At 45.2% G+C, this 24,427-nt stretch overlaps 1 protein-coding gene across 1 annotated transcript in view; it reads left to right on the top strand.

Moving 5' to 3' along the window:
- Positions 1–24,427, top strand: part of LOC311131073 (adenylate cyclase type 1-like) — a gene marked incomplete at both ends in the record, with an annotated part of 60,222 nt that overhangs the window by 3,713 nt on the left and 32,082 nt on the right. The window contains 2 exons of the mRNA XM_084163889.1: positions 7,966–8,084; positions 11,342–11,453. Of these exons, the coding sequence (XP_084020015.1) occupies positions 7,966–8,084; positions 11,342–11,453 (231 nt within the window). The remainder of the gene's footprint in view (positions 1–7,965; positions 8,085–11,341; positions 11,454–24,427) is intronic.

The raw sequence follows: 24,427 nt of genomic DNA on the forward strand, positions 1-24,427 counted from the left end.
CACTGTGTCATTGTTCGTACAATCATTAAATATTGTAGTACAAAATAGGTGATACATGTTTCATTATGGTACTACATGTAAATACATCCCTGTAAAAGTACTGCAGTAGTAGAGAGAATACCACAGACACAGTGGAATCATTGAACAAAATCTGAAACTACCTCAACTAGCCGGTGCCCCCGCACATTGACTCTGCAACGGTACCCCCCTGTATATATAGCCTCCCTACTGTCACTTTATTTTACTTCTGCTCTTTTTCTTCTCAACACTTTTTTTTGTTGTTGTTTTATTTTTACTTTTTTTGTTTAAAATAAATGCACTGTTGGTTAAGGGCTGTAAGTAAGCATTTCACTGTAATGTCTGCACCTGTTGTATTCGGCGCATGTGACCAATAAAATTTGATTTGATTTGATTTGAAATATATTGATGAAAAACAATACAGTACTGTAAAACATCAACTTGCTTGCTTGTACTGTAAAAAGCAAAACATAGGAGTGATTACTGTACATCTACATTTTCATCAACTCTGTCTTGTGGATTTGGCCACAGGTTCTCATCTACATCACAATGGATGTTTTCATTAGCCAAACATCTTGTAAAATCCAGGCCTGACACTGGTCTGCCGTGATGTCATTGCATGCGTCATCCATGTCCTGGAGAAGAGTGACTTGTTCATGAGGGCACCTATCATAAACCTTCCATCAATCGGGTTAAGGAAAGGAGAGTATGGGGGTAAATACAGGGTGGTAAATTGTGCATGGGCCTGAAACCATGCTTGCACCATATGAGCATGGTGGAACCTGACAGTATCCCACACAATGACATAGGTCACGCCATCAGCTCTACAGACCTGATCGAGCTCATCAAGGAAGGTTACAAGGAGAGCTGCATTATATGATCCAATACGAGGTCTGCGTCCCACCACACCATCTTCTGATATAGCCACACACATGGTAATGTTGGCCCCACGTTGTCCAGGTACTTTGATGGTTGCCCGCTGGCCAATTAAATTCCGACCTCTCCTCCTTGTCTTGGCCAGGTTAAAGCCTGCCTCATCCAAATATATGAATTTGTGATGGTTGTCATCAGCATCCAGCTCCATCACCCTCTAAAAATACATTTTGGAAAGAGATTTACTGATTATTGTACAATGAAGAATTACAGTTTTTTACAATCACTTTGGCACTAATTTCAGAACCTTGACGTCATTTTTCAAAACTCTAGACACAAAACTCAAAACGGTCATCACTTGTAACACAGGCTGACCAATGTTCAAAACATTGCATTGTGCATTCATATCTTTAAAGAAATCTTGCACTTGCACAATCATTTCCTTCACTCTGCGGTCCAACTCATCCCAAACCATCTCAATTGGGTTGAGGTCGGGTGATTGTGAAGGCCAGGTCATCTGATGCAGCACTCCATCACTCTCCTTCTTAGTCAAATAGCCTTTACACAGCCTGGAGGTGTGTTGGGTCATTGTCCTGTTGAAAAACAAATGATAGTCCCACTAAGCGCAAACCAGATGGGATGGCGTATCGCTGCAGAATGCTGTGGTAGCCATGCTGGTTAAGTGTGCCTTGAATTCTAAATAAATCACAGACAGTCTCACCAGCCTAGCACCTCCACACCATCACACCTCCTCCTCCATGCTTCATGGTGGGAACCACACATGCGGAGATCATCCGTTCATCTAGACACGGTGGTTGGAACCAAAAATCTCAAATTTGGACTCATCAGACCAAAAGACAGATTTCCACCGGTCTAATGTCCATTGCTCGTGTTTCTTGGCCCAAGCAAGTCTCTTCTTATTATTGGTGTCCTTTAGTAGTGGTTTCTTTGCAGCAATTTGACCAAGAAGGCCTGATTCACAAAGTCTCCTCTGAACAGATGATGTTGAGGTGTGTCTGTGACTTGAACTCTGTGAAGCATTTATTTGGGCTGTCGATGGACTGTCGTTCCTCTTTGAGCTGCTCTTGCCATAATATAGACTTGGTCTTTTACCAAATAGGGCTATCTTCTGTATACCAACCCTACCTTGTCACAACACAACTGGTTGGCTCAAATGCATTACAGTTTTTTACAATCACTTTGGCACTAATTTCAGAACCTTGACGTCATTTTTCAAAACTCTAGACACAAAACTCAAAACGGTCATCACTTGTAACACAGGCTGTCCAATGTTCAAAACATTGCATTGTGCATTCATATCTTTAAAGAAATCTTGCACTTGCACAATCATTTCCTTCACTCTGCGGTCCAACTCATCCCAAACCATCTCAATTGGGTTGAGGTCGGGTGATTGTGAAGGCCAGGTCATCTGATGCAGCACTCCATCACTCTCCTTCTTAGTCAAATAGCCTTTACACAGCCTGGAGGTGTGTTGGGTCATTGTCCTGTTGAAAAACAAATGATAGTCCCACTAAGCGCAAACCAGATGGGATGGCGTATCGCTGCAGAATGCTGTGGTAGCCATGCTGGTTAAGTGTGCCTTGAATTCTAAATAAATCACAGACAGTCTCACCAGCCTAGCACCTCCACACCATCACACCTCCTCCTCCATGCTTCATGGTGGGAACCACACATGCGGAGATCATCCGTTCATCTAGACACGGTGGTTGGAACCAAAAATCTCAAATTTGGACTCATCAGACCAAAAGACAGATTTCCACCGGTCTAATGTCCATTGCTCGTGTTTCTTGGCCCAAGCAAGTCTCTTCTTATTATTGGTGTCCTTTAGTAGTGGTTTCTTTGCAGCAATTTGACCAAGAAGGCCTGATTCACAAAGTCTCCTCTGAACAGATGATGTTGAGGTGTGTCTGTGACTTGAACTCTGTGAAGCATTTATTTGGGCTGTCGATGGACTGTCGTTCCTCTTTGAGCTGCTCTTGCCATAATATAGACTTGGTCTTTTACCAAATAGGGCTATCTTCTGTATACCAACCCTACCTTGTCACAACACAACTGGTTGGCTCAAATGCATTACAGTTTTTTACAATCACTTTGGCACTAATTTCAGAACCTTGACGTCATTTTTCGAAACTCTAGACACAAAACTCACAACCAATGATCAAAATGCAAATTTTTTAAAACTCTAACACTTTTTTCAATTGCTTGGATACAATACACATAAAACTAAGATCATTTGTTCATTTAACAAAAATCACCTGTTCAATATGACACGATCTAAACAACATATCACAGTCATAGCAAGTAACCATTACTGAGAATGTTGTTGCAGTTCGACCGGCTACTTGGAAATGTATTTTAAAATACAAAATACAAAATACAATACTTTGCAGAAGTATCTTATATATTATTTTGATACATTGGTCTTTAGGATAGTTTGTAGTTGTTTTGTGTAATTGTCATTTGTAATTCAAGAAAATCTAAGATACTTTTTTGCAAAGCATTGTATTTAATTATAGTACATGTATTTTGTATTTAAAAATACAAAAATACATTTGCAAGTAGCCGGCCGAACTGCAGCAACATTCTCAGTAATGGTTACTTGCTATGACTGTTATATGTTGTTGTTTATCTACCTTAGTTGAATGCACTGTCACTCTGGATAAGAGAGTCTGCTGAATGACCAAAATGTAAATGTATATGTGGAAATGAACAACTGCAAAGCACACTGGGTATTGTCATTGGCCTAGTTTCATTTTTACATATACATTTACATTTAGTTAATTTAGCAGAAGCTCTTATCGCTCATAGTGCCATCAGACTTTTGATACCAATGTAGGGTGAAAGGGGGCCACAAAATTGTGAACCACTATACAGAAATGGTATAGAAAAGTGTTTTGTATATTGAAAATACAAATTACAGCTTTCAAAAGTATCTTGTTACAAAATACATTGGAGAGTAGTTCAGCCCAGTGTAATACAAAATACAAAATACTCAGAAGTAATTAAAATACTTATTTTAAATACATGCAGCAGAAATACTGTCCATCTGGTCATAGTTCAGTGACCCAACTGCTGGGTCAAAAATAACCCACGTGTGTTCTGTCCACTATTTACCCAGCGCTGGGTTGCTTTTTAACCCATAATTTTTTAGAGTGCATCTTGTGCAAAGAATGTGTGTTAGAGCTTGATACGTTTCAGAGTGAGTTTCTAAAGGTTGCAGGTGCCAATGTAGCTTCTGCAGCAACATGCCCAAAGGCACACAGTAACTATGACAGCAGCTATATAAGGAAATAACAATTACCGTAGCGTACGCATATAGCCACAGCACACACACACACTCCACCCCTCTCCACACAAACCTGCACACACAGGAACAACATTACACACAACATTACACACAACATTACACACACAACCTTCCTCTCCTCCTCCGCCCACTATACCTACCTATAGAAGTCACTTATAGGAATTCATTATCTTAATGCCCATACCCCGTTACACATACACTCACACACACAACCCCCCCCCCCCCACACCTACACCTACACACACACACACACACACACACACACACACACACACACACACACACACACACACACACACACACACACCTGTTGTTTGTAGATTAGCTGATGATATGTTGTGTTGTTTCCCTGTCCTGCAGTAAAAGCTCTGAGCTCTGACAGGTCATTATTACACAGGCAAATTGCTTTCATGGCCTCCTTACGCCACCCGCTAAAGGTCACCAGTTTATCTGGGTATCAAAACGCACACAGCACCCTGATTGGGATCTGGGAACAGCACGGTGTCATGATGTAAACCGCCACTGAACCAGTCTGCCATTTGGCTCATAATAACCAAACCAGTCTACTATATTCTGCCTATAACAAAAGCCAGTCTGCTATTCTGACAGTAATAACCAAAACCGTTTTTTAAAACATTTTATTTCATTGTTGTGTAATTATCATTTTAAAACATTTGACATGCTGAGTATTAAACATTTTCTAATGCGTTTCGTGATAATATTGAGTTGCACTGTCTCCTCCCCTTCATCTACACTGACTGAAGTAGATTTAACAGGTGACCTCAATAAGGGATCATAGCTTTCACCTGGATTCACCTGGTCAGTCTGTCATGGAAAGAGCATAATGATTTGTACACTGAGTGTAATCAGGTTTTTAAAACAGTGTCTGCAAATTGAATAGTTTGTTTTATCCACAGCAGCTCAGAGACAATTAAGAAAAGTCATTTATTTAGTGAGCGATTAATGCAGCAGGACCAGCGAAGAGAGCGACACCAGGAATAATTAATGAGGAGAGGAGAGAGGATGACTACTACATTATTTCAGAGGGAGAATAGAACCCCACTCAAATGTACATCATGTTATATGTTGTACCTCTCAGACTTGTTCCTGGTAGATCGCACTTTCATATTTCGATTTTTGTTTTTACAGCAATCCTGATCATTTGTTAATTCACGCACAGCTCATCTGTGTTGCTACAGCTGCTGCCAAAACAATGTTTTGTATTCTTAGGAGTAGGTGCAGTCATGTAGGGTCATGGCCTTTGCTCTCATGGCAATAGCCTGATCCGTCCAATCTGTTTGTGTTTTAGCCAATTCCTCTCTGTGTTGGATCCAACAGTAGAATTGGCTACAGCACATATAGAATGGGACCAGGGCCTGTATTCATCAAGCATCTCACAGAAGGAGTGCTGATCTAGGATCAGGTCCCCTTGTCCATTCATTATAATCTAAAAGGCAAAAACAACAAAAACAACAAAAAGCACTCCTAATCTGAGAAGCTTTGTGAATATGGGCCAATGCAGGCTATTGAGAGGACTGAAATCAAAGTATAAAGAGGAATGTTTTACGACTGAGCGAACGAGAGAAGTAGGTCTCCGACTCTCTGTTGCTCCTTACCCTTAATAAGACCAGCGGTGGTGGTGGTGTTGAGCTCATGGTGGTTGTTAAGGTCAGGACTAGCGTGAAGACCAGGGAGGAACTGGAGCATGCTGGTATTAATGTCATACCAGGCTAGGGCATCTCTCAGACACCACACTCTGAGAAGCAACAGGGATGGATGCTACACTACTGTATGAGGGAGAATCAAGAATGGGCGTGTTGTTCTCAATAGTCCTTATATATTTGCAGAGTATATGTATGTTATACCTTATACAGTGAATTCGGAAAGTATTCAGAACCCTTTACTTTTTCCACATTTTGTTACGTTACAGCCTTATTCTAAAATGGATTAAATAGTTTTTTGCCATCATCAATCTACACACAATACCCCATAATAACAAAGCAAAAACAGGTTTTTAGATTTTTTTGCAAATGTATTACAAATACAAAACTAAAATATCACATTTACATAATATGATATTTCATAATTCTCCCCAGTCTGAGTTTCTGAGCACTCTGGAGCAGGTTTTCATCAAGGATCTCTCTGTACTTTGCTCTGTTCATCTTTCCCTCGATCCTGACTAGTCTCCCAGTCCCTGTCGCTGAAAAACATCCCCACAGCATGATTCTGCCACCACCATGCTTCACCGTAGGGAAGGTGCTAGGTTTCCTCCAGACACGACGCTTGGCATTCAGGCCAAAGAGTTCAATCTTGGTTTCTTCAGACCAGAGAACCTTTAGGTGCCTTTTGGCAAACTCCAAGCGGACTGTCATGTACCTTTTACTGAAGAGCGGCTTCTGTCTGGCCACTCTACCATAAATGCCTGGTTGGTGGAGTGCTGCAGAGATGGTTGTACTTCTGGAAGGTTCTCCCATCTGGAGCTCTGTCAGAGTGACCATCGGGTTCTTGGTCACCTCCATGATCAAGGCCCTTCTCCCCAATTCCTTCGACCTCATGGCTTGGTTTTTGCTCTGACATGCACTGTCAACTGTGGGACCTTATATAGACAGGTGTGTGCCTTTCCAAATCATGTCCAATCAATTGAATTTACCACAGGTGGACTCCAATCAAGTTGTAGAAACATCTCAAGGATGATCAATGGAAACAGGATGTACCTAAGCTAAATTTCGAGTCTCATAGCAAATGGTCTGAATAATTATGTAAATAAGGTATTTCTGTTTTTTTCTCATTTTTTTCAAAAAGCCTGTTTTCGCTTTGTCATTATGGGGTATTGTGTGTAGATTGACGAGGAACAACATTAATTTAATCAGTTTTAGAATAAGGATGTAACGTAACAAAATGTGGAAAAAGTCAAGGGGTCTGAATACTTTCCGAATGCACTGTATGTACACAGGTAACTGCCAAAATAATGGAAACGTTAAATGAGGGATACAAAGCATATTGAAAGCAGGTCCTTCCACACAGGTGTGGTTCCTGAGTTAATTAAGCAATTAACATCCCATCATGCTTTGGGTCATGTATAAAGATGCTGGGCAGGCCATTATTTTGGCTACCATGGTATTCCCCCATAGGATGACAATGCCCCCATCTACATGTCACGAGTGGTCACTGAATGGTTTGATTAGTATGAAAACGATGTGAAGCATAAGCCATGGCCGTCTCAGTCACCAGATGTCAAGCCAAATGAAGACTTATGGGAGATTCTGTAGCTGCGCCTGAGACAGCGTTTTCCACCACCATCAACAAAACACCTAATGATGGAATTTCTCATGGAACAATGGTATCGCATCCCTCCAAAGGAGTTCCAGACACTTGTAGAATCTATACCAAGGTGCATTGAAACTGTTCTGGTTTGTGGTGGCCTAACACCCTATTAAGACATTTTATGTTGGTGTTTCCTTTATTTTGGCAGTTACCTGTATATGTGTGTCTATTGTACTGTAATGCTGTTGACCAAAATGCATCCATTTGACCTCTGCTGCTGTAACTTCTGAAGGCTAGGGCTGTGTCCCACATGGGCGGACTGGGCTCTGTTCAAAAGTAGTGCACTATATTATGGAATAGGGTGTCATTTGGGAGACATACTATTAATAATGAGTGAGTTCGGTTTTTTACTTCTGCATAATATGACTTAATGACATACCTCCGCCCACTCTCTCTTTCGGCTCCTCCCCCTCCTGCTTTAGGAGCGCCTCCTGATGAGCCTGTTGCCCAGGAACGTTGCCATGGAGATGAAGGAGGACTTCCTGAAGCCGCCCGAGAGGATCTTTCATAAGATCTACATCCAGCGTCATGACAACGTCAGGTACGTACGTGAGTGACACTATGGCAACAACAGGCTTTCTAACGGGCGGCAAGAGGTTTGATGGTCGTCTTGTTCTTGATCCACTGTGTCTTCGTCAAATGACATCAGGATTTTTAAAAAAAAGTGATTTGGCTCAGTGAGAGGTAATGACTTTCAGTCACCTGGTCAGATCAGGGGGTACTAGAACTTGGCCGGGCTCACAGTCACCTGGTCAGATTAATAAGAATGTCCAGAAACCATCTCTCCAATGTGTGTGTCAGAGGCAAAGGTAGAGCCAGAGCAGTGGTGGCTGGTGGGAGAAGATATCGCAGGATGGGCTCATTGTAATGGCTGAAATGGAATAAATGGAAAAGTGATCCAACACATGCTTTCCATTATTTAGTTTGATACTTTTTCATTAATCTCCTCTCACCAGACACCACTGAGCCAGAGTCAGGGTGACAGTTGAACTAATGATTACACATTAACTAGGCAGCAAAGAGACAGCTTTATGTATCAGTGATGATGAGAGTAGGAGTGGATGGCAGTCAGGCAGAGTCAACAGCAGCACTCCAGTCAAGGGCTCTCCTCTCTTCTCCTCTCTTCTCTCCTCTCTCCTCTCTCCTCTCTCCTCTCCACTGTCTATTCTATGGCTGCGTCCCAAATAACAACCTATTCCCTATATATTCTATAAGGGGCCTGGTAAAAAGTAGTGCACTATATAGGGAATAGGGTGCCATTTGGGACACAGTCTATCAAACGGCCTGCTCTGCTGGGTTCCCTACTGGACACCTACAGCTCTGTAAACCGCCCATTCACTGTCAGTGTAAAACAACACCACAGCCTTGGCTATCTTCCAACCAGCTAGGGTACTGCTACAGCTCCTGTGTGTGTGTGTGTGTCTGTATCTGTGTGTGACATCTCCCTGATCTGGGTCTTTTGATGTGACTCAGGGACGTCCTCGCCCCCAACCTCCAACCCTCATCGCCCCCCTCCTCCAACCCTCATCGTCCTCCTCCTCCAACCCTCCTCGCCCCCCTCCTCTAAACCTCCTCGCCCCCTCTCCTTGCCCCCTACTGCACCCTCCTCCAACCCTCCTCATCCCCCCTCCTGCACCCCTCCTCCTCCGCTCCTCTCCAGAGTAGGGAGAGCACACACACACGACCCACAACAGAGCCCTGTTCAAATAGAAATTACAGAAGTGGGGTTGTGAATAGAGAGTCTAGATTCCTGCTTTGCATCTACCAAACCACACCATTCTCTCTTCTGTCTCCAAGCCAAGTCAAGCCAAGCTGCAGACAGCGAGTTTCATGCTACTGAGGCTGCGTCTCAAATTGCACCCTATTCCCTATATAGTGCACTACTTTTGACCAGGGCCCATAGACAGACAGTCACGGTGCAGGGGAGGCACTCTCAAAAAGTCACACACTCTCTCACATTATGGCTTACAGAAGAAGTTACACTCTCTCACATTATGGCTTACTGAAGAAGATACACTCTCTCACATTATGGCTTACTGAAGAAGATACACTCTCTCACATTATGGCTTACTGAAGAAGTTACACTCTCTCACATTATGGCTTACTGAAGAAGTTACACTCTCTCACATTATGGCTTACTGAAGAAGATACACTGTCTCACATTATGGCTTACTGAAGAAGATACACTCTCTCACATTATGGCTTACAGAAGAAGTTACACTCTCTCACATTATGGCTTACTGAAGAAGTTACACTCTCTCTCACACTCCCATCCATACATTCTCTTTGTGTTAGAATCAAGGGCTAGTGAAGATATTCACAGTGAATTAGATCAACACTGAACAAAAATATCAACGCAACATGTAAAGTGTTGGTCCCATGTTTCATGAGCTGAAATAAAATATCCCAGAAATTGTCAATACGCACAAAAAGCTTATTTCTCTCAAATTGTGTGCGCAAATTTGTTTACATCCCTGTTAGTGAGCATTTCTCCTTTGCCAAGATAATCCATCCACCTGACAAATGTGACATATCAAGAAGCTGATTAAACAGCATGATCATTACACACGTGCACCTTGTGCACCAATTTGTAAGTCACTCTGGATAAGAGCGTCTGCTAAATGACTTAAATGTAAAATGTGCTGGGGACAATAAAAGGCCACTCTAAAATGTGCAGTTTTGTCACACAGAACAATGCCACAGATGTCTCAAGTTTTGAGGGAGTGTGCAATTGGCATGCTGACTGTGGGAATGTCCAGCAGAGCTGTTGCCAGAGAATTGAATGTTCATTTCTCTACCATAAGCCACCTCCAACATTGTTTTAGAGAATTTGGCAGTATGTCCAACACGCCTCACAACCGTAGACCACGATATTGCGTCGTGTTGGTGGTGGGGCTATCGTATGGGCAGGCATACGCTACGGAAAACAAACACAATTGCATTTTATCTATGGCAATTTGAATACAGAGATACCATGATGAGATCCTGAGGCCCATTGTCGTGACATTCATCTGCCGCCATCACCTCATGTTTCAGCATTATAATGCACAGCCCCATGTCGCAAGGATCTGTACACAATTCCTGGGAGCTGAAAATGTCCCAGTTATTCCATGGCCTGCATACTCACCAGACATGTCACCCATTGAGCATGTTTGGGATGCTCTGGATCGACGAGTACGACAGCATGTTCCAGTTCCAACCAATATCCAACAACTTCGCACAGCCATTGAAGAGGAGTAGGACAGCATTCCACAGGCTACAATCAACAGCCTGATCAACTCTATGCGAAGGAGATGTGTCGTGCTGCATGAGGCAAATGGTGGTTACACCAGATACTGACTGGTTTTCTGATTCACGCCCCTGCTTTACACTATTCAAACTAAAGCAACACTGACTTCATCCCAAATGGCACCCTACTCCCTTAATCGTGCACTACTTTTGACCAGACTGTTCTACAAGTTACTCTCCTTTACTCACTCTTTCATGGGAGTCTGTGTGTTGTGTGTACGTGTTCGTGCATGTGAGTGATTGGGATGATTGTGTTTTTATCCCTTTGATGAACTGGGATAAGCTGACAAACACATCTTCTTAGCTCAGTACATTCATTTTCATCAACAAAATAATGTTGACAGTGTCAGACTCAAATAAACTCAACTGTGCTACAAGAGAAGAATGTTATTTGTGACTGTGAAGTGCCCTTGGGCATGACTAGACCTTTTTAGGTTGTCATTTTTAGAAGAATTACAAACATTTTCATCTTTCTTTCTTTCTTTCCCACCTCCCCTATCTCCCCTCCAGTATCCTGTTCGCAGACATCGTGGGGTTTACCAGTCTGGCGTCTCAGTGTACTGCCCAGGAACTGGTCAAACTGCTCAACGAACTCTTCGGGAAGTTTGACGAGCTGGCCACAGTGAGTCCCTCCATCCTATTGGTTCCCTAACCTCAGTGTGTGTGTGTGTGTGTGTGTGTGTGTGTGTGTGTGTGTGTGTGTGTGTGTGTGTGTGTGTGTGTGTGGTGTGCATGAATGCGTGCGTGTCTGTGTGTGGCTCAGCCAGGTCACCCGTGATACAAGTCAGTATTCGACATCCATCCATGTCTGAGGACGTCGGGAGATGATGTGGAAACCAGCCACTAGGGGCAACAGTGAGCAATGTTACCTTCAAGTAGATTTCTGCCTCTGATTCCAAAGGTTGCAAGTTTGAATCCAGCAATAGAAAGTTATTTTTGATATTTTTGTTTTAAGCCTATCCCAAACCTTAACCCTTACCTTAAAAATTCAGAGTTACTGCCTAAACTTAACATTAAACACTTAGAAATGTGACGTTTGGAACAACTTCGAAAATTTGATGTTTGAGAAACATGGATGAACGTCTAATTCAGACGTGAGACTGTGAGAGCTGGTAGGTGTGCCTGGTAGGAAGGAGGTAGAGAACTGTTATCTGTGGCACATGCATTATCAATATGATTACAGTAGTCTGGCAGTAGAAAGCTTTTTTGCTTTACCAGGCCACAGCTCTGGACAGGCTTACTGAGCTACACCTGTCACGACTTCCTCCGAAGCTGCCTCCCCTTCTTGTTTGGGCAGGCTTCGGCGTTCGTCGTCACCGGCCTACTAGCCACTGCCGCTCCATATCTCATCATTCCATTTGTCTTGTCTTGTCAATTACACACACCTGGTTCATATCCCCTCATTAGTACATGCATAAGTGTTCCCTCTGCCCCCCTTGTCCTTGTGGGTGATTGTTATTTGTGAGTTGAGTGTAGCTCGCTTGAGCTACCCGTACCTTGTATTTCCGGGGATATTGTTCCCCGTGTACCTGTATTTTGTTGACGCTATCCAGCGTAACCGTGTCCTACGGAATAAACTCTGTATTCTGTGATTTACCCTCCTGCGCCTGACTCCTTCAAATCACACTCTCACAACACCTTCAGCTACACCATACATTACAGCATCTCTCTCTCTCTCTCTCTCTCTCAATTAAATTCAATTCAATTTAAGGGCTTTATTGGCATGGGAAATGTATGTTAACATTGCCAAAGCAAGTGAAGGAGATAGTAAACAAAAGTGAAATAAACAATAAATATGAACAGTAAACATTACACTCAGAACCTGCTGCCCTTAGCTCTGTCGGGGAGGGGACGGTCATCAGCGCAACGTCTGTCTCCCTTCTCGATAGGGCATCCACGTTTCCATGCTTCGCCCCGACCTGTGCACAACAGAAAAACAGAAGTGTTGAAAGGACAAGAACCACCTGGTGACCCGATCGTTTGTGTCTTTTCCCCTGGGGGAAGCATGGTCCGTGTCCAGGGTGAAGTGGGTACCTAACAGGTAATACTTGAGAGTGTCTAGTGCCCACTTCACCGCCAGACACTCTTTCTCAACAATTGAGCATTTTTTTTATCTCGGTATCAGCTTTCGGCTGATGTACATGATGGGGTGCTCCTCCCCATCGTGTATTTGGGACAGAACGGCCCCTAGTCCCGTATCACATGCATCCGTCTGGACCACCATCGGCACCTGGAAATCGGGCGTTACGAGAATCGGATGGGAGCACAGCGTTTCCTTCAGACGGCTGAACGCCGCTTCTGTCTCGTCCGTCCATTTCACTGTTTTCGGGAGGCGGGCCCTGGTTAGATCGGTGAGGAGGGAAGCTATAGCCGCAAAGTTGGGGATAAACCGGCTATAGTATCCTGCCAGTCCCAGGAAGGACTTGACCTGTGTCTTGGTGCGTGGAACGGGCCAGTCACGTACCGCGTGAACCTTCCTCTCCTGGGGCTTGACGTTCCCCCGTCCGATCAAATACCCCAGGTACTCCACCTCCTCGAACGCTAGCTTGCATTTCTTGGGGTTTGCGGTCAACCCGGCTTGTCTGAGCGTGCCCAGCACCGCCTGGAGGCGCGTCAGGTGCTCCTCTCAACCTTGGATGATGATATCATCCAGATAGGCCACTGCGTACTGCTGGTGGGGTCGAAGCACTCTGTTCATCAGTCGCTGGAATGTGGGCGGAGCTCCGTGGAGACCGAACGGGAGCACCCGGTACTGGTACAGAACGTCTGGTGTCGAGAATGCCGTCTTCTCCCGGGAGGAGGCTGCCAATGGTACCTGCCAATATCCTTTGGTCAGGTCAAGGGTGCTGATGTACCGGTCCTTTCCCAATCGGTCGATTAGCTCGTCCACCCTCAGCATGGGGTAGGCGTCGAATACGCTTATGTCGTTCACACCCCGGAAATCATTACAGAAGCGTAGGCTACCGTCCGGTTTGGGCACCAACACGATGGGGCTGCACCATGCACTGTGTGACTCTTCAACGACCCCCATCCTCAGCATAGCCTCCACTTCTTGTTTCACGGCCTTCCGTCGGGCCTCCAGAATTCGATACGTCCTCTTTCTTACCTTTTCCCCGGGCCGGGTACGGATGTGGTGTTCAATGAGGGTCGTGCGGCCCGGCTTCTCGGAGAACACCGCTGTGTTCCGATCGACAAGCTCCCGGAGCTCTTGCTTCTGGGGTTGAGGTCCTCACTACTCGGGACAACCACTGGTACCGTTGGCCTCCTGGGTCCCGAACATAACACGGCCAAGGCTGTCCTCTCGTGCCACTTCTTCAACAGGTTCACGTGGTAAATCTGTTGAGGTTTTCGTCTCCCCGGTTGCCGTACGCGGTAGTTGACAGGTCCCAGTTTCTCGACCACCTCGTATGGTCCGTGCCATGTTGCCAGGAACTTACTTTCGGCCGTGGGGATCAACACCAACACCCTGTCTCTGGAATTCTCCGGGCTGGGCTTGGGCGTGTTGGGCCTTCTCCATATGTTCCCTCACGACTGGCCATATGTCTGTCATCCGCTCCCGCATCATCTCCACGTGCTCTACCACGCTGCGTAAGGGGTCGGTTGGGCTCCCCACACCTCCTTGGCGAGGTCAAGTGGGCCACGTGGCCCGTATAGGAGTTCAAACGGGGAAAACCCAGTGGAGGATTGGGGTACTTCTCGGATTGAGAACATTAGGTGGGGTAGCAGCTGGTCCCAGTTCTTCCCGTCCTGCTCGATGACCTGCCGCAGCATCTGTTTGAGCGTTTTGTTAAAGCGCTCGACGAGCCCATCCGTCTGCAGGTGAAAAACGGAGGTCCGGATCTGCTTGATCTGCATGAGGGCACACAACTCTTTCATGAGGCGGGACATAAACTCTGTACCATGGTCTGTCAGTATCTCGTTCGGGATGCCCACCCGGCTAAAGAGGTGGAACAGCTCCCACTATGTCCATGGTGATGTGTTCAAAGGGCACCCCGATTATCGGCAGGGGGACCAGAGGGTTTTGGAAGTGTGCTTTCGGGGCAGTGAGTTGACATTCCGGGCAGCTGCGACAGTAGTCTTCCACGGCCCTCCTCATCCCGGGCCAGTGGAACCGGGCGGCGACCCGTTCCCGGGTCTTCTCCATTCCCAGGTGCGCCCCCAACAGGTGGGTGTGGGCCAGCTGAAGAACGGTTCCTACGTACCATCGGGGCAGCAACAATACCTCTCGAAGTTCCCCCTGTTGGCGCGACACCTGATACAAAAGGTTATTCTTAATTTGGAAATGGGGGTATCGCCAGTCACTCACCCCCGGAAGTAGCTGTCCATCCACCGCTATAACTTGGGCTGCGGTAGCTTTCGAATTCGGATCCTCCACTGGGCCGTCCCGAATTGTCCCCTCAGTTGGCCCCCAACAGGGTTCTCGACTGGCCCCTCGAAATCGAGAAGGGGGAGGCTGGGCTCCTCCTCCAGTGGTTCCCCAGGGGCTTCGGGTTCCGGCTCCCCCTCCGACTCCGACTCCGGACCTGTAGAGTCAGGTTGGTTAACCGGTAGCGTCCTGGCCGCACAGGCGAGGGGTCGTCCCTGCTCTCTTCTTTGGCCGGCTCGTATCTTTTTTTTCAACTCGTGCCCCCATAGGGCCGCGAACAGCGGACAATCCCGTCCCACTAGAATAGGTACCGGCAGCTCTGGTACTGCACCCACCATCATCTGGCAGCACCCTTGTGGTGTCACGATGTTGGTCCATACGGCGGGATACCGCTTTGTGTCACCGTGAACACAGGAAATGGACATCTCCCTACCCCGTTCGGTCTCCTGGTTCAGCAGGCTCGTGGTTACAAGCGTAAGCATGCTTCCGGAGTCTGATAGCGCTTCCGTGTCATGTCCGTCAACCTTCACCGGGACCATGGGTGCAGTTGATTCATGGTGCGCCCAACAGGAGGTGACATAGTTCACGGCGTAACCCATCTGGCCTCCGGTGCTAGCTGATGGCATCGACTCCTCTCGAGCAGGGCAATTCCAGGCAATGTGCCCCCGGGCGCCACACTCAAAACACCTCCGTTGGTCTCCATCTACCTGGGGTCGTCGGTGGCGGGTCGGCCCTTCCCCAGCCATCTCTCCACTGGTTTGCGGTCCCTTGGCCCTGCCGACTGTCGGTTCGGGGTACACCGCAGTGGGGTTGTCCTTCCATCCCCTCGCACAGGTCGCCGACTCGTCCCGGCTCCCCCTCAGTAGGGCCTGAGTGTTCTGATGTGTCTCCACTGCTTCCAGGAGGCCCTCCAAGGTCTGGGGCGTGCATAGGCTCGCTGCCCGCTTCATGTCATGGGGTAGCGCCCGTACGAAGCGATCCAGGACCACTTTGTCGAGGAGGGAGAGGGTGGAAACGTCGGTTAGGAGCCATGCCCTGGTGACGTGCAGAAGGTCGCTCATCTGTGCTCGGGGGGATGCATCGGGTACGAACCTCCAGTTGTGGAACCGTTGAGCCCGATGGGCCAGACTGTACCAGTAGCGGCTGAGTATCTCCCATTTGAGTCCGTCGTAGTTAGCCGCCTGTTCAACGTTCAGGTCCCAATACGCCTTTTGGGCATTCCCAGAGAGGAACTCAAACAGGATCAGAGGTTTGGGTCAAGACGTTTACACAGATCAGACACAGACAGGGTATGATTAGCTCGGTTTCAAGGGTGTTTATTAATAAAATAATCAAAAGAAAAGGTTAGGTCTAATTAATAAAATAATCAAAAGAAAAGTTTAGGTCTCCCCCATGAGATCCTTTCCAGGATACCGTCTCCAACTACACAGAAGTTACCTTACTTTCCCCAGTCCTCTCCCATGTGCTGCCCTTCTGGCAGCTTTATGGGCCTTGCACAGCTGGTGAGCAATCCGCCCTTAATTACTCACCAGCTCCCAATCAGCCCCAATTAGTCCTGTCCGGGGAGCCCGTCGAGACCTGGCACGTCCAGCAGATGGAGACACCACCTCGTGATGTATACTCAATCTGTTACCAGGCCTCGACGAGTCTCCCACTGGTGGCTGACCTGCTGTACGCCACAGTATATATATACAGTGTTGTAACAATATGCAAATAGTTAAAGTACAAATGGGAAAATAAAGAAACATAAATATGGGTTGTATTTACAATGGTGGTTGTTCTTCACGTTTTGCCCTTTTCTTGTGGCAACAGGTCACAAATATTGCAGCTGTGATGGCACACTGTGGTTTTTCACCCAGTAGATAAGGGAGTTTATCAAAATTGGGTTTGTTTTCAAATTCTTTGTGAATCTCTGTAATCTGAGGGAAATATGTGTCTCTAATTTGGTCATACATTTGACATGAGGTTAGGAAGTGCAGCTCAGTTTCCACCTCATTTTGTGGGCAGTGTGCACATAGCCTGTCTTCTCTTGAGAGCCAGGTCTGCCTACGGCGGCCTTTCTCAATAGCAAGGCTATGCTCACTGAGTCTGTACATAGTCAAATCTTTCCTTAAGTTTGGCTCAGTCACAGTGGTCAGGTATTCTGCCACTGTGTACTCTCTGTGTAGAGCCAAATAGCGTTCTAGTTTGCTCTGTTTTTTTGTTAATTCTTTCCAATGTGTCAAGTAATTCTCTTTTTGTTTTCTCATGATTTGGTTGGGTCTAATTGTGTTGTTGTTGTTGTCCTGGGGCTCTGTGGGGTCTGTTTGTGTTTGTGAACAGAGCCCCAGGACCAGCTTAATTAGGGGACTCTTCTCCAAGGTCATCTCTTTGTAGGTGATGGCTTTGTTATGGAAGGTTTGGGAATCGCTTCCTTTTAAGTGGTTATAGAATTTAACGGCTCTTTTCTGGATTTTGATAATTAGCAGGTATCGGCCTAGTTCTGCTCTGCATGCATTATTTTGTGTTTTTTGTTGTACACAGAGGATATTTTTGCAGAATTCTGCATGCAGTCTCAATTTGGTGTTTGTCCCATTTTGTGAATTCTTGGTTGGTGAGCGGACCTCAGACCTCACAACCATAAAGGGCAATGGGTTCTATAACTGATTCAAGTATTTTTAGCCAGATCCTAATTGGTATGTCAAATGTTATGTTCCTTTTGATGGCATAGAAGGCCCTTCTTGCCTTGTCTCTCAGATCGTTCACAGCTTTGTGAAAGTTACCTGTAGTGCTGATGTTTAGGCCGAGGTATGTATAGTTTTTTGTGTGCTCTAGGGCAACGGTGTCTAGATGGAATTTGTATTTGTGGTCCTGGCAACTGGACCTTTTTTGGAACACCATTATTTTTGTCTTACTGAGATTTACTGTCAGGGCCCAGGTCTGACAGAATCTGTGCAGAAGATCTAGGTGCTGCTGTAGGCCCTCCTTGGTTGGTGCAGAAGCACCAGATCATCAGCAAACAGTAGACATTTGACTTCAGATTCTAGTAGGGTGAGGCCGGGTGCTGAAGACTGTTCGTTGATATATATGTTGAAGAGGGTGGGGCTTAAACTGCATCCCTGTCTCACCCCACGGGCCTGTGGAAAGAAATGTGTGTGTTTTTTGCCAATTTTTACCGCACACTTGTTGTTTGTGTACATGGATTTTATAATGTCGTATGTTTTTCCCCCAACCCCACTTTCCATCAATTTGTATAGCAGACCCTCATGTCAAATTGAGTCAAAAGCTTTTTTGAAATCAACAAAGCATGAGAAGACTTTGCCTTTGTTTTGGTTTGTTTGTTTGTCAATTAGGGTGTGCAGGGTGAATATGTGGCCAATTTGACATTTGCTCAGTACATTGTTTTCAATTAGGAAATGAAGTAGTCTGCTGTTAATGACAATGCAGAGGATTTTCCCAAGGTTGCTGTTGACGCATATCCCACGGTAGTTATTGGGTTCAAATTTGTCTCCACTTTTGTGCATTGGGGTAATCAGTCCTTGGTTCCAAATATTGGGGAAGATGCCAGAGCTAAGGATGATGTTAAAGAGTTTAAGTATAGCCAATTGGAATTTGTGGTCTGTATATTTTATAATATCTCTCTCTCTCTCTCTGTCTCTCTCTGTCTCTCTGTCTCTCTCTCTCTCTCTCTCTCTCTCTCTCTCTCTCTCTCTCTCTCTCTCTCTCTCTCTCTCTCTCTCTCTCTCTCCCTCTCTCTCTCTCTCTCTCTCTCTCTCTCTCTCTCTCTCTCTCTCTCTCTCTCTCTCTCTCTCTCTCTCTCAATTCAATTCAATTCAAAGTGCTTTATTGGCATGGGAAATATATGTTTAGATTGCCAAAGCAAGTGAAATTGACAAGAAACAAAAGAAAACAATTAATAAAAATGAACAGACATACATTACAGCATCTCTTTCTCTCTCTCTCTCTCTCTCTCTCTCTCTCTCTCTCTCTCTCTCTCTCTCTCTCTCTCTCTCTCTCTCTCTCCTCTCTCTCTCTCTCCTCTCTCTCTCCCTCTCTCTCTCTCTCTCTCTCTGTGTCGTTCTCTCACACTGAGCTACACCCTACAGCTACAGTATCAGATATCCTGTTTATTTAAAATGTTACAGTGACTCATAGCGTATGTGTTTGCAAGAGGAAAACTATGCCATACTGTACGAAATACAGTATGTAAATACACTCAAAGACGGATGCACATGCGCAAGCATGCCTCCTTCATTTCCTCCACCTCTTTTTCTTTTTCCTTCCTGTGTCTCTATAAATCTATTTTACTCATCATATTTCCATATCTCCCTCTTCAATTCTGTTCTCTCGGATGATCCCTCTATCTCTCTTGCTCTAATTCAATCTGCTCCTTGACCTTCTCCTCCTCCCCTCTCTTCTTCCATCCCTCTCTCTCTCATCCACTCTGTCCCTCAGGCCTTGGATCAGTATGCCGATCGATACATTCCTTGACATAATAAAGTAGGATAGTAAATTAAAGATCCATCTCTCTTGTTCTTTCAGTCATTTTCTCTCTCTCTTTTCCTTTTAGTTCATTCTCTCTGTCTCTGGCAGGTAGCCACCACCGTCTCTCTATCATAGAGGAACAGGAGGAGGATAACTGAGTAGTAGAAACCCCTAGAACACTCAAATACATTCAAACACACTCAAACCAGACTTTAAGGGTTGAATCCCAAAGTTTTTACTAATGAGGAGAGTTAAGCTTATTTTATGTCTTAAAGCACGAGGATAGCAAAGCTTATTTTATGTCTTCCTGTCGCTATGATACCACACTTTATGACAATATCTCTTGATACTACTAACGCATGCACACACTCTACACATGCACGTTACACACACACACACACACACACACACACACCCATGGCTATGTCACATGATCAGCATTATCCCCTCTTGAGTCTGAAACGGTGTCTCAGCAATCAGCTTAACTTGGAGAGAGAGAGAGATGGGGGAGAGACAGAGCGTGAAAGAATATAAAGGGAGAGAGGGAGAGAGGGAGAGAGAGGGGGAGAGAGAGACAGAGAGAGAGAGAGAGAGAGGGGAGGGGGAGAGAGAGAGACAGAGACAGAGAGTGAAATAATATAAAGGGAGGGAGAGAGAGAGAGGGGAGGGAGGGAGAGAGAGAGAGAGAGACAGAGAGTGAAATAATATTAAAAGAGAGAGAGAGAGAGAGAGAGGGGGAGGGAGGGAGGGAGAGAGAGAGACAGAGACAGAGAGTGAAATAATATAGAGGGAGAGAGAGAGAGGGGAGGGAGGGAGAGAGAGAGACAGAGACAGAGAGTGAAATCATATAAAGGGAGAGAGAGAGAGGGGGGAGGGAGAGAGAGGCAGAGAGAGAGACAGAGAGTGAAATAATATAGAGGAGAGAGAGGGGGGGAGGGAGCGAGAGAGAGACAGAGAGTGAAATAATATAGAGGGAGAGAGAGAGGGGGGAGGGAGAGACAGAGAGAGACAGAGATAGAGAGAGAGAGAGAGAGAGAGAGAGAGAGAGAGAGAGAGAGAGAGAGAGAGAGAGACAGAGAAGGGAGAGAACGATATTGAGATATACAGAGAGAGACAACGAGAGAGAGAGAGGGACAGAGAGAGAGAGAGAGAGAGACAGAGAAGGGAGAGAACGATATTGAGATATACAAAGAGAGATAACGAGAGAGAGAGGGACAGAGAGAGAGGGAGAGAAAGAGAAAAGAGGGATGAAGAAGAGAGAGATAAAGAGGGAGAGTATATTTCTAAGTAAGTCCCTATCTAGCGTTGAGACTGTCAGGTTGATATTCTTGCTGGTCTCCTTTAAAGAACGAAGTATGGAGGATGAAAGGAATGTAGAGATTTAAACAGAGGATAAAATAAATGGAGAGAATTAAATTAAGAGATTAAGAGGGAGGTTAGGTCACTCTGTGTAATGATTTACATCCACATAGAATGTCCCACACATTAGTTTCGTCCTAAATGGCACCCTATTATTTTTATAGTGCACAACTTTTGACCAGGGCTCTAAGGGAGAGAGAGAGTAGTGATCAAAAGTAGTGCACTATATACAGTGAGGGAAAAAAGTATTTGATCCCCTGCTGATTTTGTACGTTTGCCCACTGACAAATACATGATCAGTCTATAATTTTAATGGTAGGTTTATTTGAACAGTGAGAGACAGAATAACAACAACAAAAATCCAGAAAAACGCGTGTCAAAAATGTTATAAATTGATTTGCATTTTAATGAGGGAAATAAGTAATAAGTATAAGTAAATAAGTATTTGACCCCTCTGCAAACATGACTTAGTACTTGGTGGCAAAACCCTTGTTTGCAATCACAGAGGTCAGACGTTTCTTGTAGTTGGTCACCAGGTTTGCACACATCTCAGGAGGGATTTTGTTCCACTCCTCTTTGCAGATCTTCTCCAAGTCATTAAGGTTTTGAGGCTGACGTTTGGCAACTCGAACCTTCAGCACCCTCCACAGATTTTCTATGGGATTAAGGTCTGGAGATTGGCTAGGCCACTCCAGGACCTTAATGTGCTTCTTCTTGAGCCACTCCTTTGTTGCCTTGGCCATGTGTTTTGGGTCATTGTCATGCTGGAAAACCCATCCACGACCCATTTTCAATGCCCTGGCTGAGGGAAGGAGGTTCTCACCCAAGATTTGACGGTACATGGCCCCGTCCATCGTTCCTTTGATGTGGTGAAGTTGTCCTGTCCCCTTAGCAGAAAAACACCCCCAAAGCATAATGTTTCCACCTCCATGTTTGACGGTGGGGATGGTGTTCTTGGGGTCATAGGCAGCATTCCTCCTCCTCCAAACACGGCGAGTTGAGTTGATGCCAAAGAGCTCGATTTTGGTCTCATCTGACCACAACACTTTCACCCAGTTCTCCTCTGAATCATTCAGATGTTCATTGGCAAACTTCAGACGGGCATGTATATGTGCTTTCTTGAGCAGGGGGACCTTGCGTGCGCTGCAGGATTTCAGTCCTTCATAGCGTAGTGTGTTACCAATTGTTTTCAGGTCTTTTGTGTTTCTTCCATTTGCGAATAATCGCACCAACTGTTGTCACCTTCTCACCAAGCTGCTTGGCGATGGTCTTGTAGCCCATTCCAGCCTTGTGTAGGTCTACAATCTTGTCCCTGACATCCTTGGAGAGCTCTTTGGTCTTGGCCATGGTGGAGAGTTTGGAATCTGATTGATTGCCTCTTTGGACAGGTGTCTTTTATATAGGTAACAAACTGAGATTAGGAGTCCCTTTAAGAGTGTGCTCCTAATCTCAGCTCGTTACCTGTATAAAAGACACCTGGGAGCCAGAAATATTTCTGATTGAGAGGTGGTCAATACTTATTTCCCTCATTAAAATGCAAATCAATTCATAACATTTTTGACATGCGTTTTTTCTGGATTTTTTTGTTGTTATTCTGTCTCTCACTGTTCAAATAAACCTACCATAAAAATTATAGACTGATCATTTCTTTGTCAGTGGGCAAACGTACAAAATCAGCAGGGGATCAAATACTTTTTTCCCTCACTGTAGGGAACAGGGGGCCATTTGGGACGCCGACAATGAGACATATATGGGTGACAGTAGTGCCCTATATGATAGATATGGAGGACGTAACTGCAGTGCAATATGAGTCTTTCTGTCCTTCAATCAGTTATGGATATTGATTTAATGAAGTCAATATATAAGAAAGTAAATGTGTGTTTTTGTGTGTGAGCGTGTGTGTGTGCGTGTGCGCATGTGTGTGTGCACGTGTGTGTGTGTGTGCGTGTGTGTGTGCGCATGTGTGTGTGTGCCTGTGCGCATGTGTGTGTGTGTGTCTTTTTGTGTAGTTGCAGCTGTGGCCTAATTGAGATTTATACCCTGTCGTGTTTGGCCAACAGGCGAGGGGAAATTCACTGCTCCAACCGGGTCTGTCACAGCAGCTAAGCCTGTCTGACTTCTTTACGTGACACACACACATGCACACACGCACACACACACACACGCACACATGCACACACACACACACACACACATACACACACAGAATTATTCTGCTCCTGTGAGCAGAAAACCGGAGCTCCCCGTCTCCTCTCATCTCATCTCTGCTTCTCACTGCAGTTGCCATGCATCGCTCCCCTGTGTGTGTGTGTGTGTGTGAAGGTGGGTGCCTTCAGCCTAATTATTGTATGTCTACCCTTACGTGTCTCTGATGTGCTGATGTGTGATATGGTGCTAACTGGATATCCTGGTTGTGTTTTCTGGTTAGGTGTTTGTGTGCCTGTGTAGCTGTGTGTGTAGGCCTCTGCTTTTGGTTGTGTTTGTGTGTCTACTGTAGGTGCGTATTCTTGTGTGTGTCCTTGTGAATGTGTACATGCATCTGCGTGTGTCTGTGTGTGTCTTTATATCTCTGTCTGTGTGTGTGTGTCTGTGTATTTGTATTTGTGTGTGTGTGTTGTTGATGCTGGTGAATTTGTGCTCTGTGACAAATAGCTAATCTCTGTGGGAATGTGTGGGAGGGATTCTACTTCAAGAGCATGTCGGAGCCATTAGAGTTAGCCTGAAACACGCACCCACACACACACGCACACACGCGCACACACATACACACACACACACACACTAAATATCTCTGATATTCTACATTCTTATATTGAGTCCTACTCATTATTTCCAGACACACAGTGGAAACGATTGGGTCTCATTCATACACAAAAATGTATGCACGCATGACTGTAAGTCGCTTTGGATAAAAGCGTCTGCTAAATGGCATATTATATTATTATTATTATTCAAGCAAATCCTGTAACCTGATTTCCTAGTCGTCATAACCCTTGCTACAAGAAAGAACATTCTGATTCATATACAAAAACTCAGCAAAAAAAACATCCCTTTTTCAGGACCCTGTCTTTCAAAGATAATTCGTAAAAATCTAAATAACTTCACAGATCTTCATTGTAAAGGGTTTAAACACTGTTTCCCATGCTTGTTCAATGAACCATAAACAATGAATGAACATGTACCTGTGGAACGGTCGTTAATACACTAACAGCTTACAAACAGTAGGCAATTAAGGTCACAGTTTTGAAAACTTAGGATACTAAAGAGGCCTTTCTACTGACTCTGAAAAACACCAAAATTAAGATGCCCAGGGTCCCTGCTCATCTAAGTGAACGTGCCTTAGTCATGCTGCAAGGAGGCATGAGGACTGCAGATGTGGCCAGGGCAATAACTTGCAATGTCCGTAC

The sequence above is a fragment of the Coregonus lavaretus genome (genome assembly GCF_964263955.1).
Source record: "Coregonus lavaretus genome assembly, chromosome: 6".
NCBI lineage: Eukaryota > Metazoa > Chordata > Actinopteri > Salmoniformes > Salmonidae > Coregonus > Coregonus lavaretus.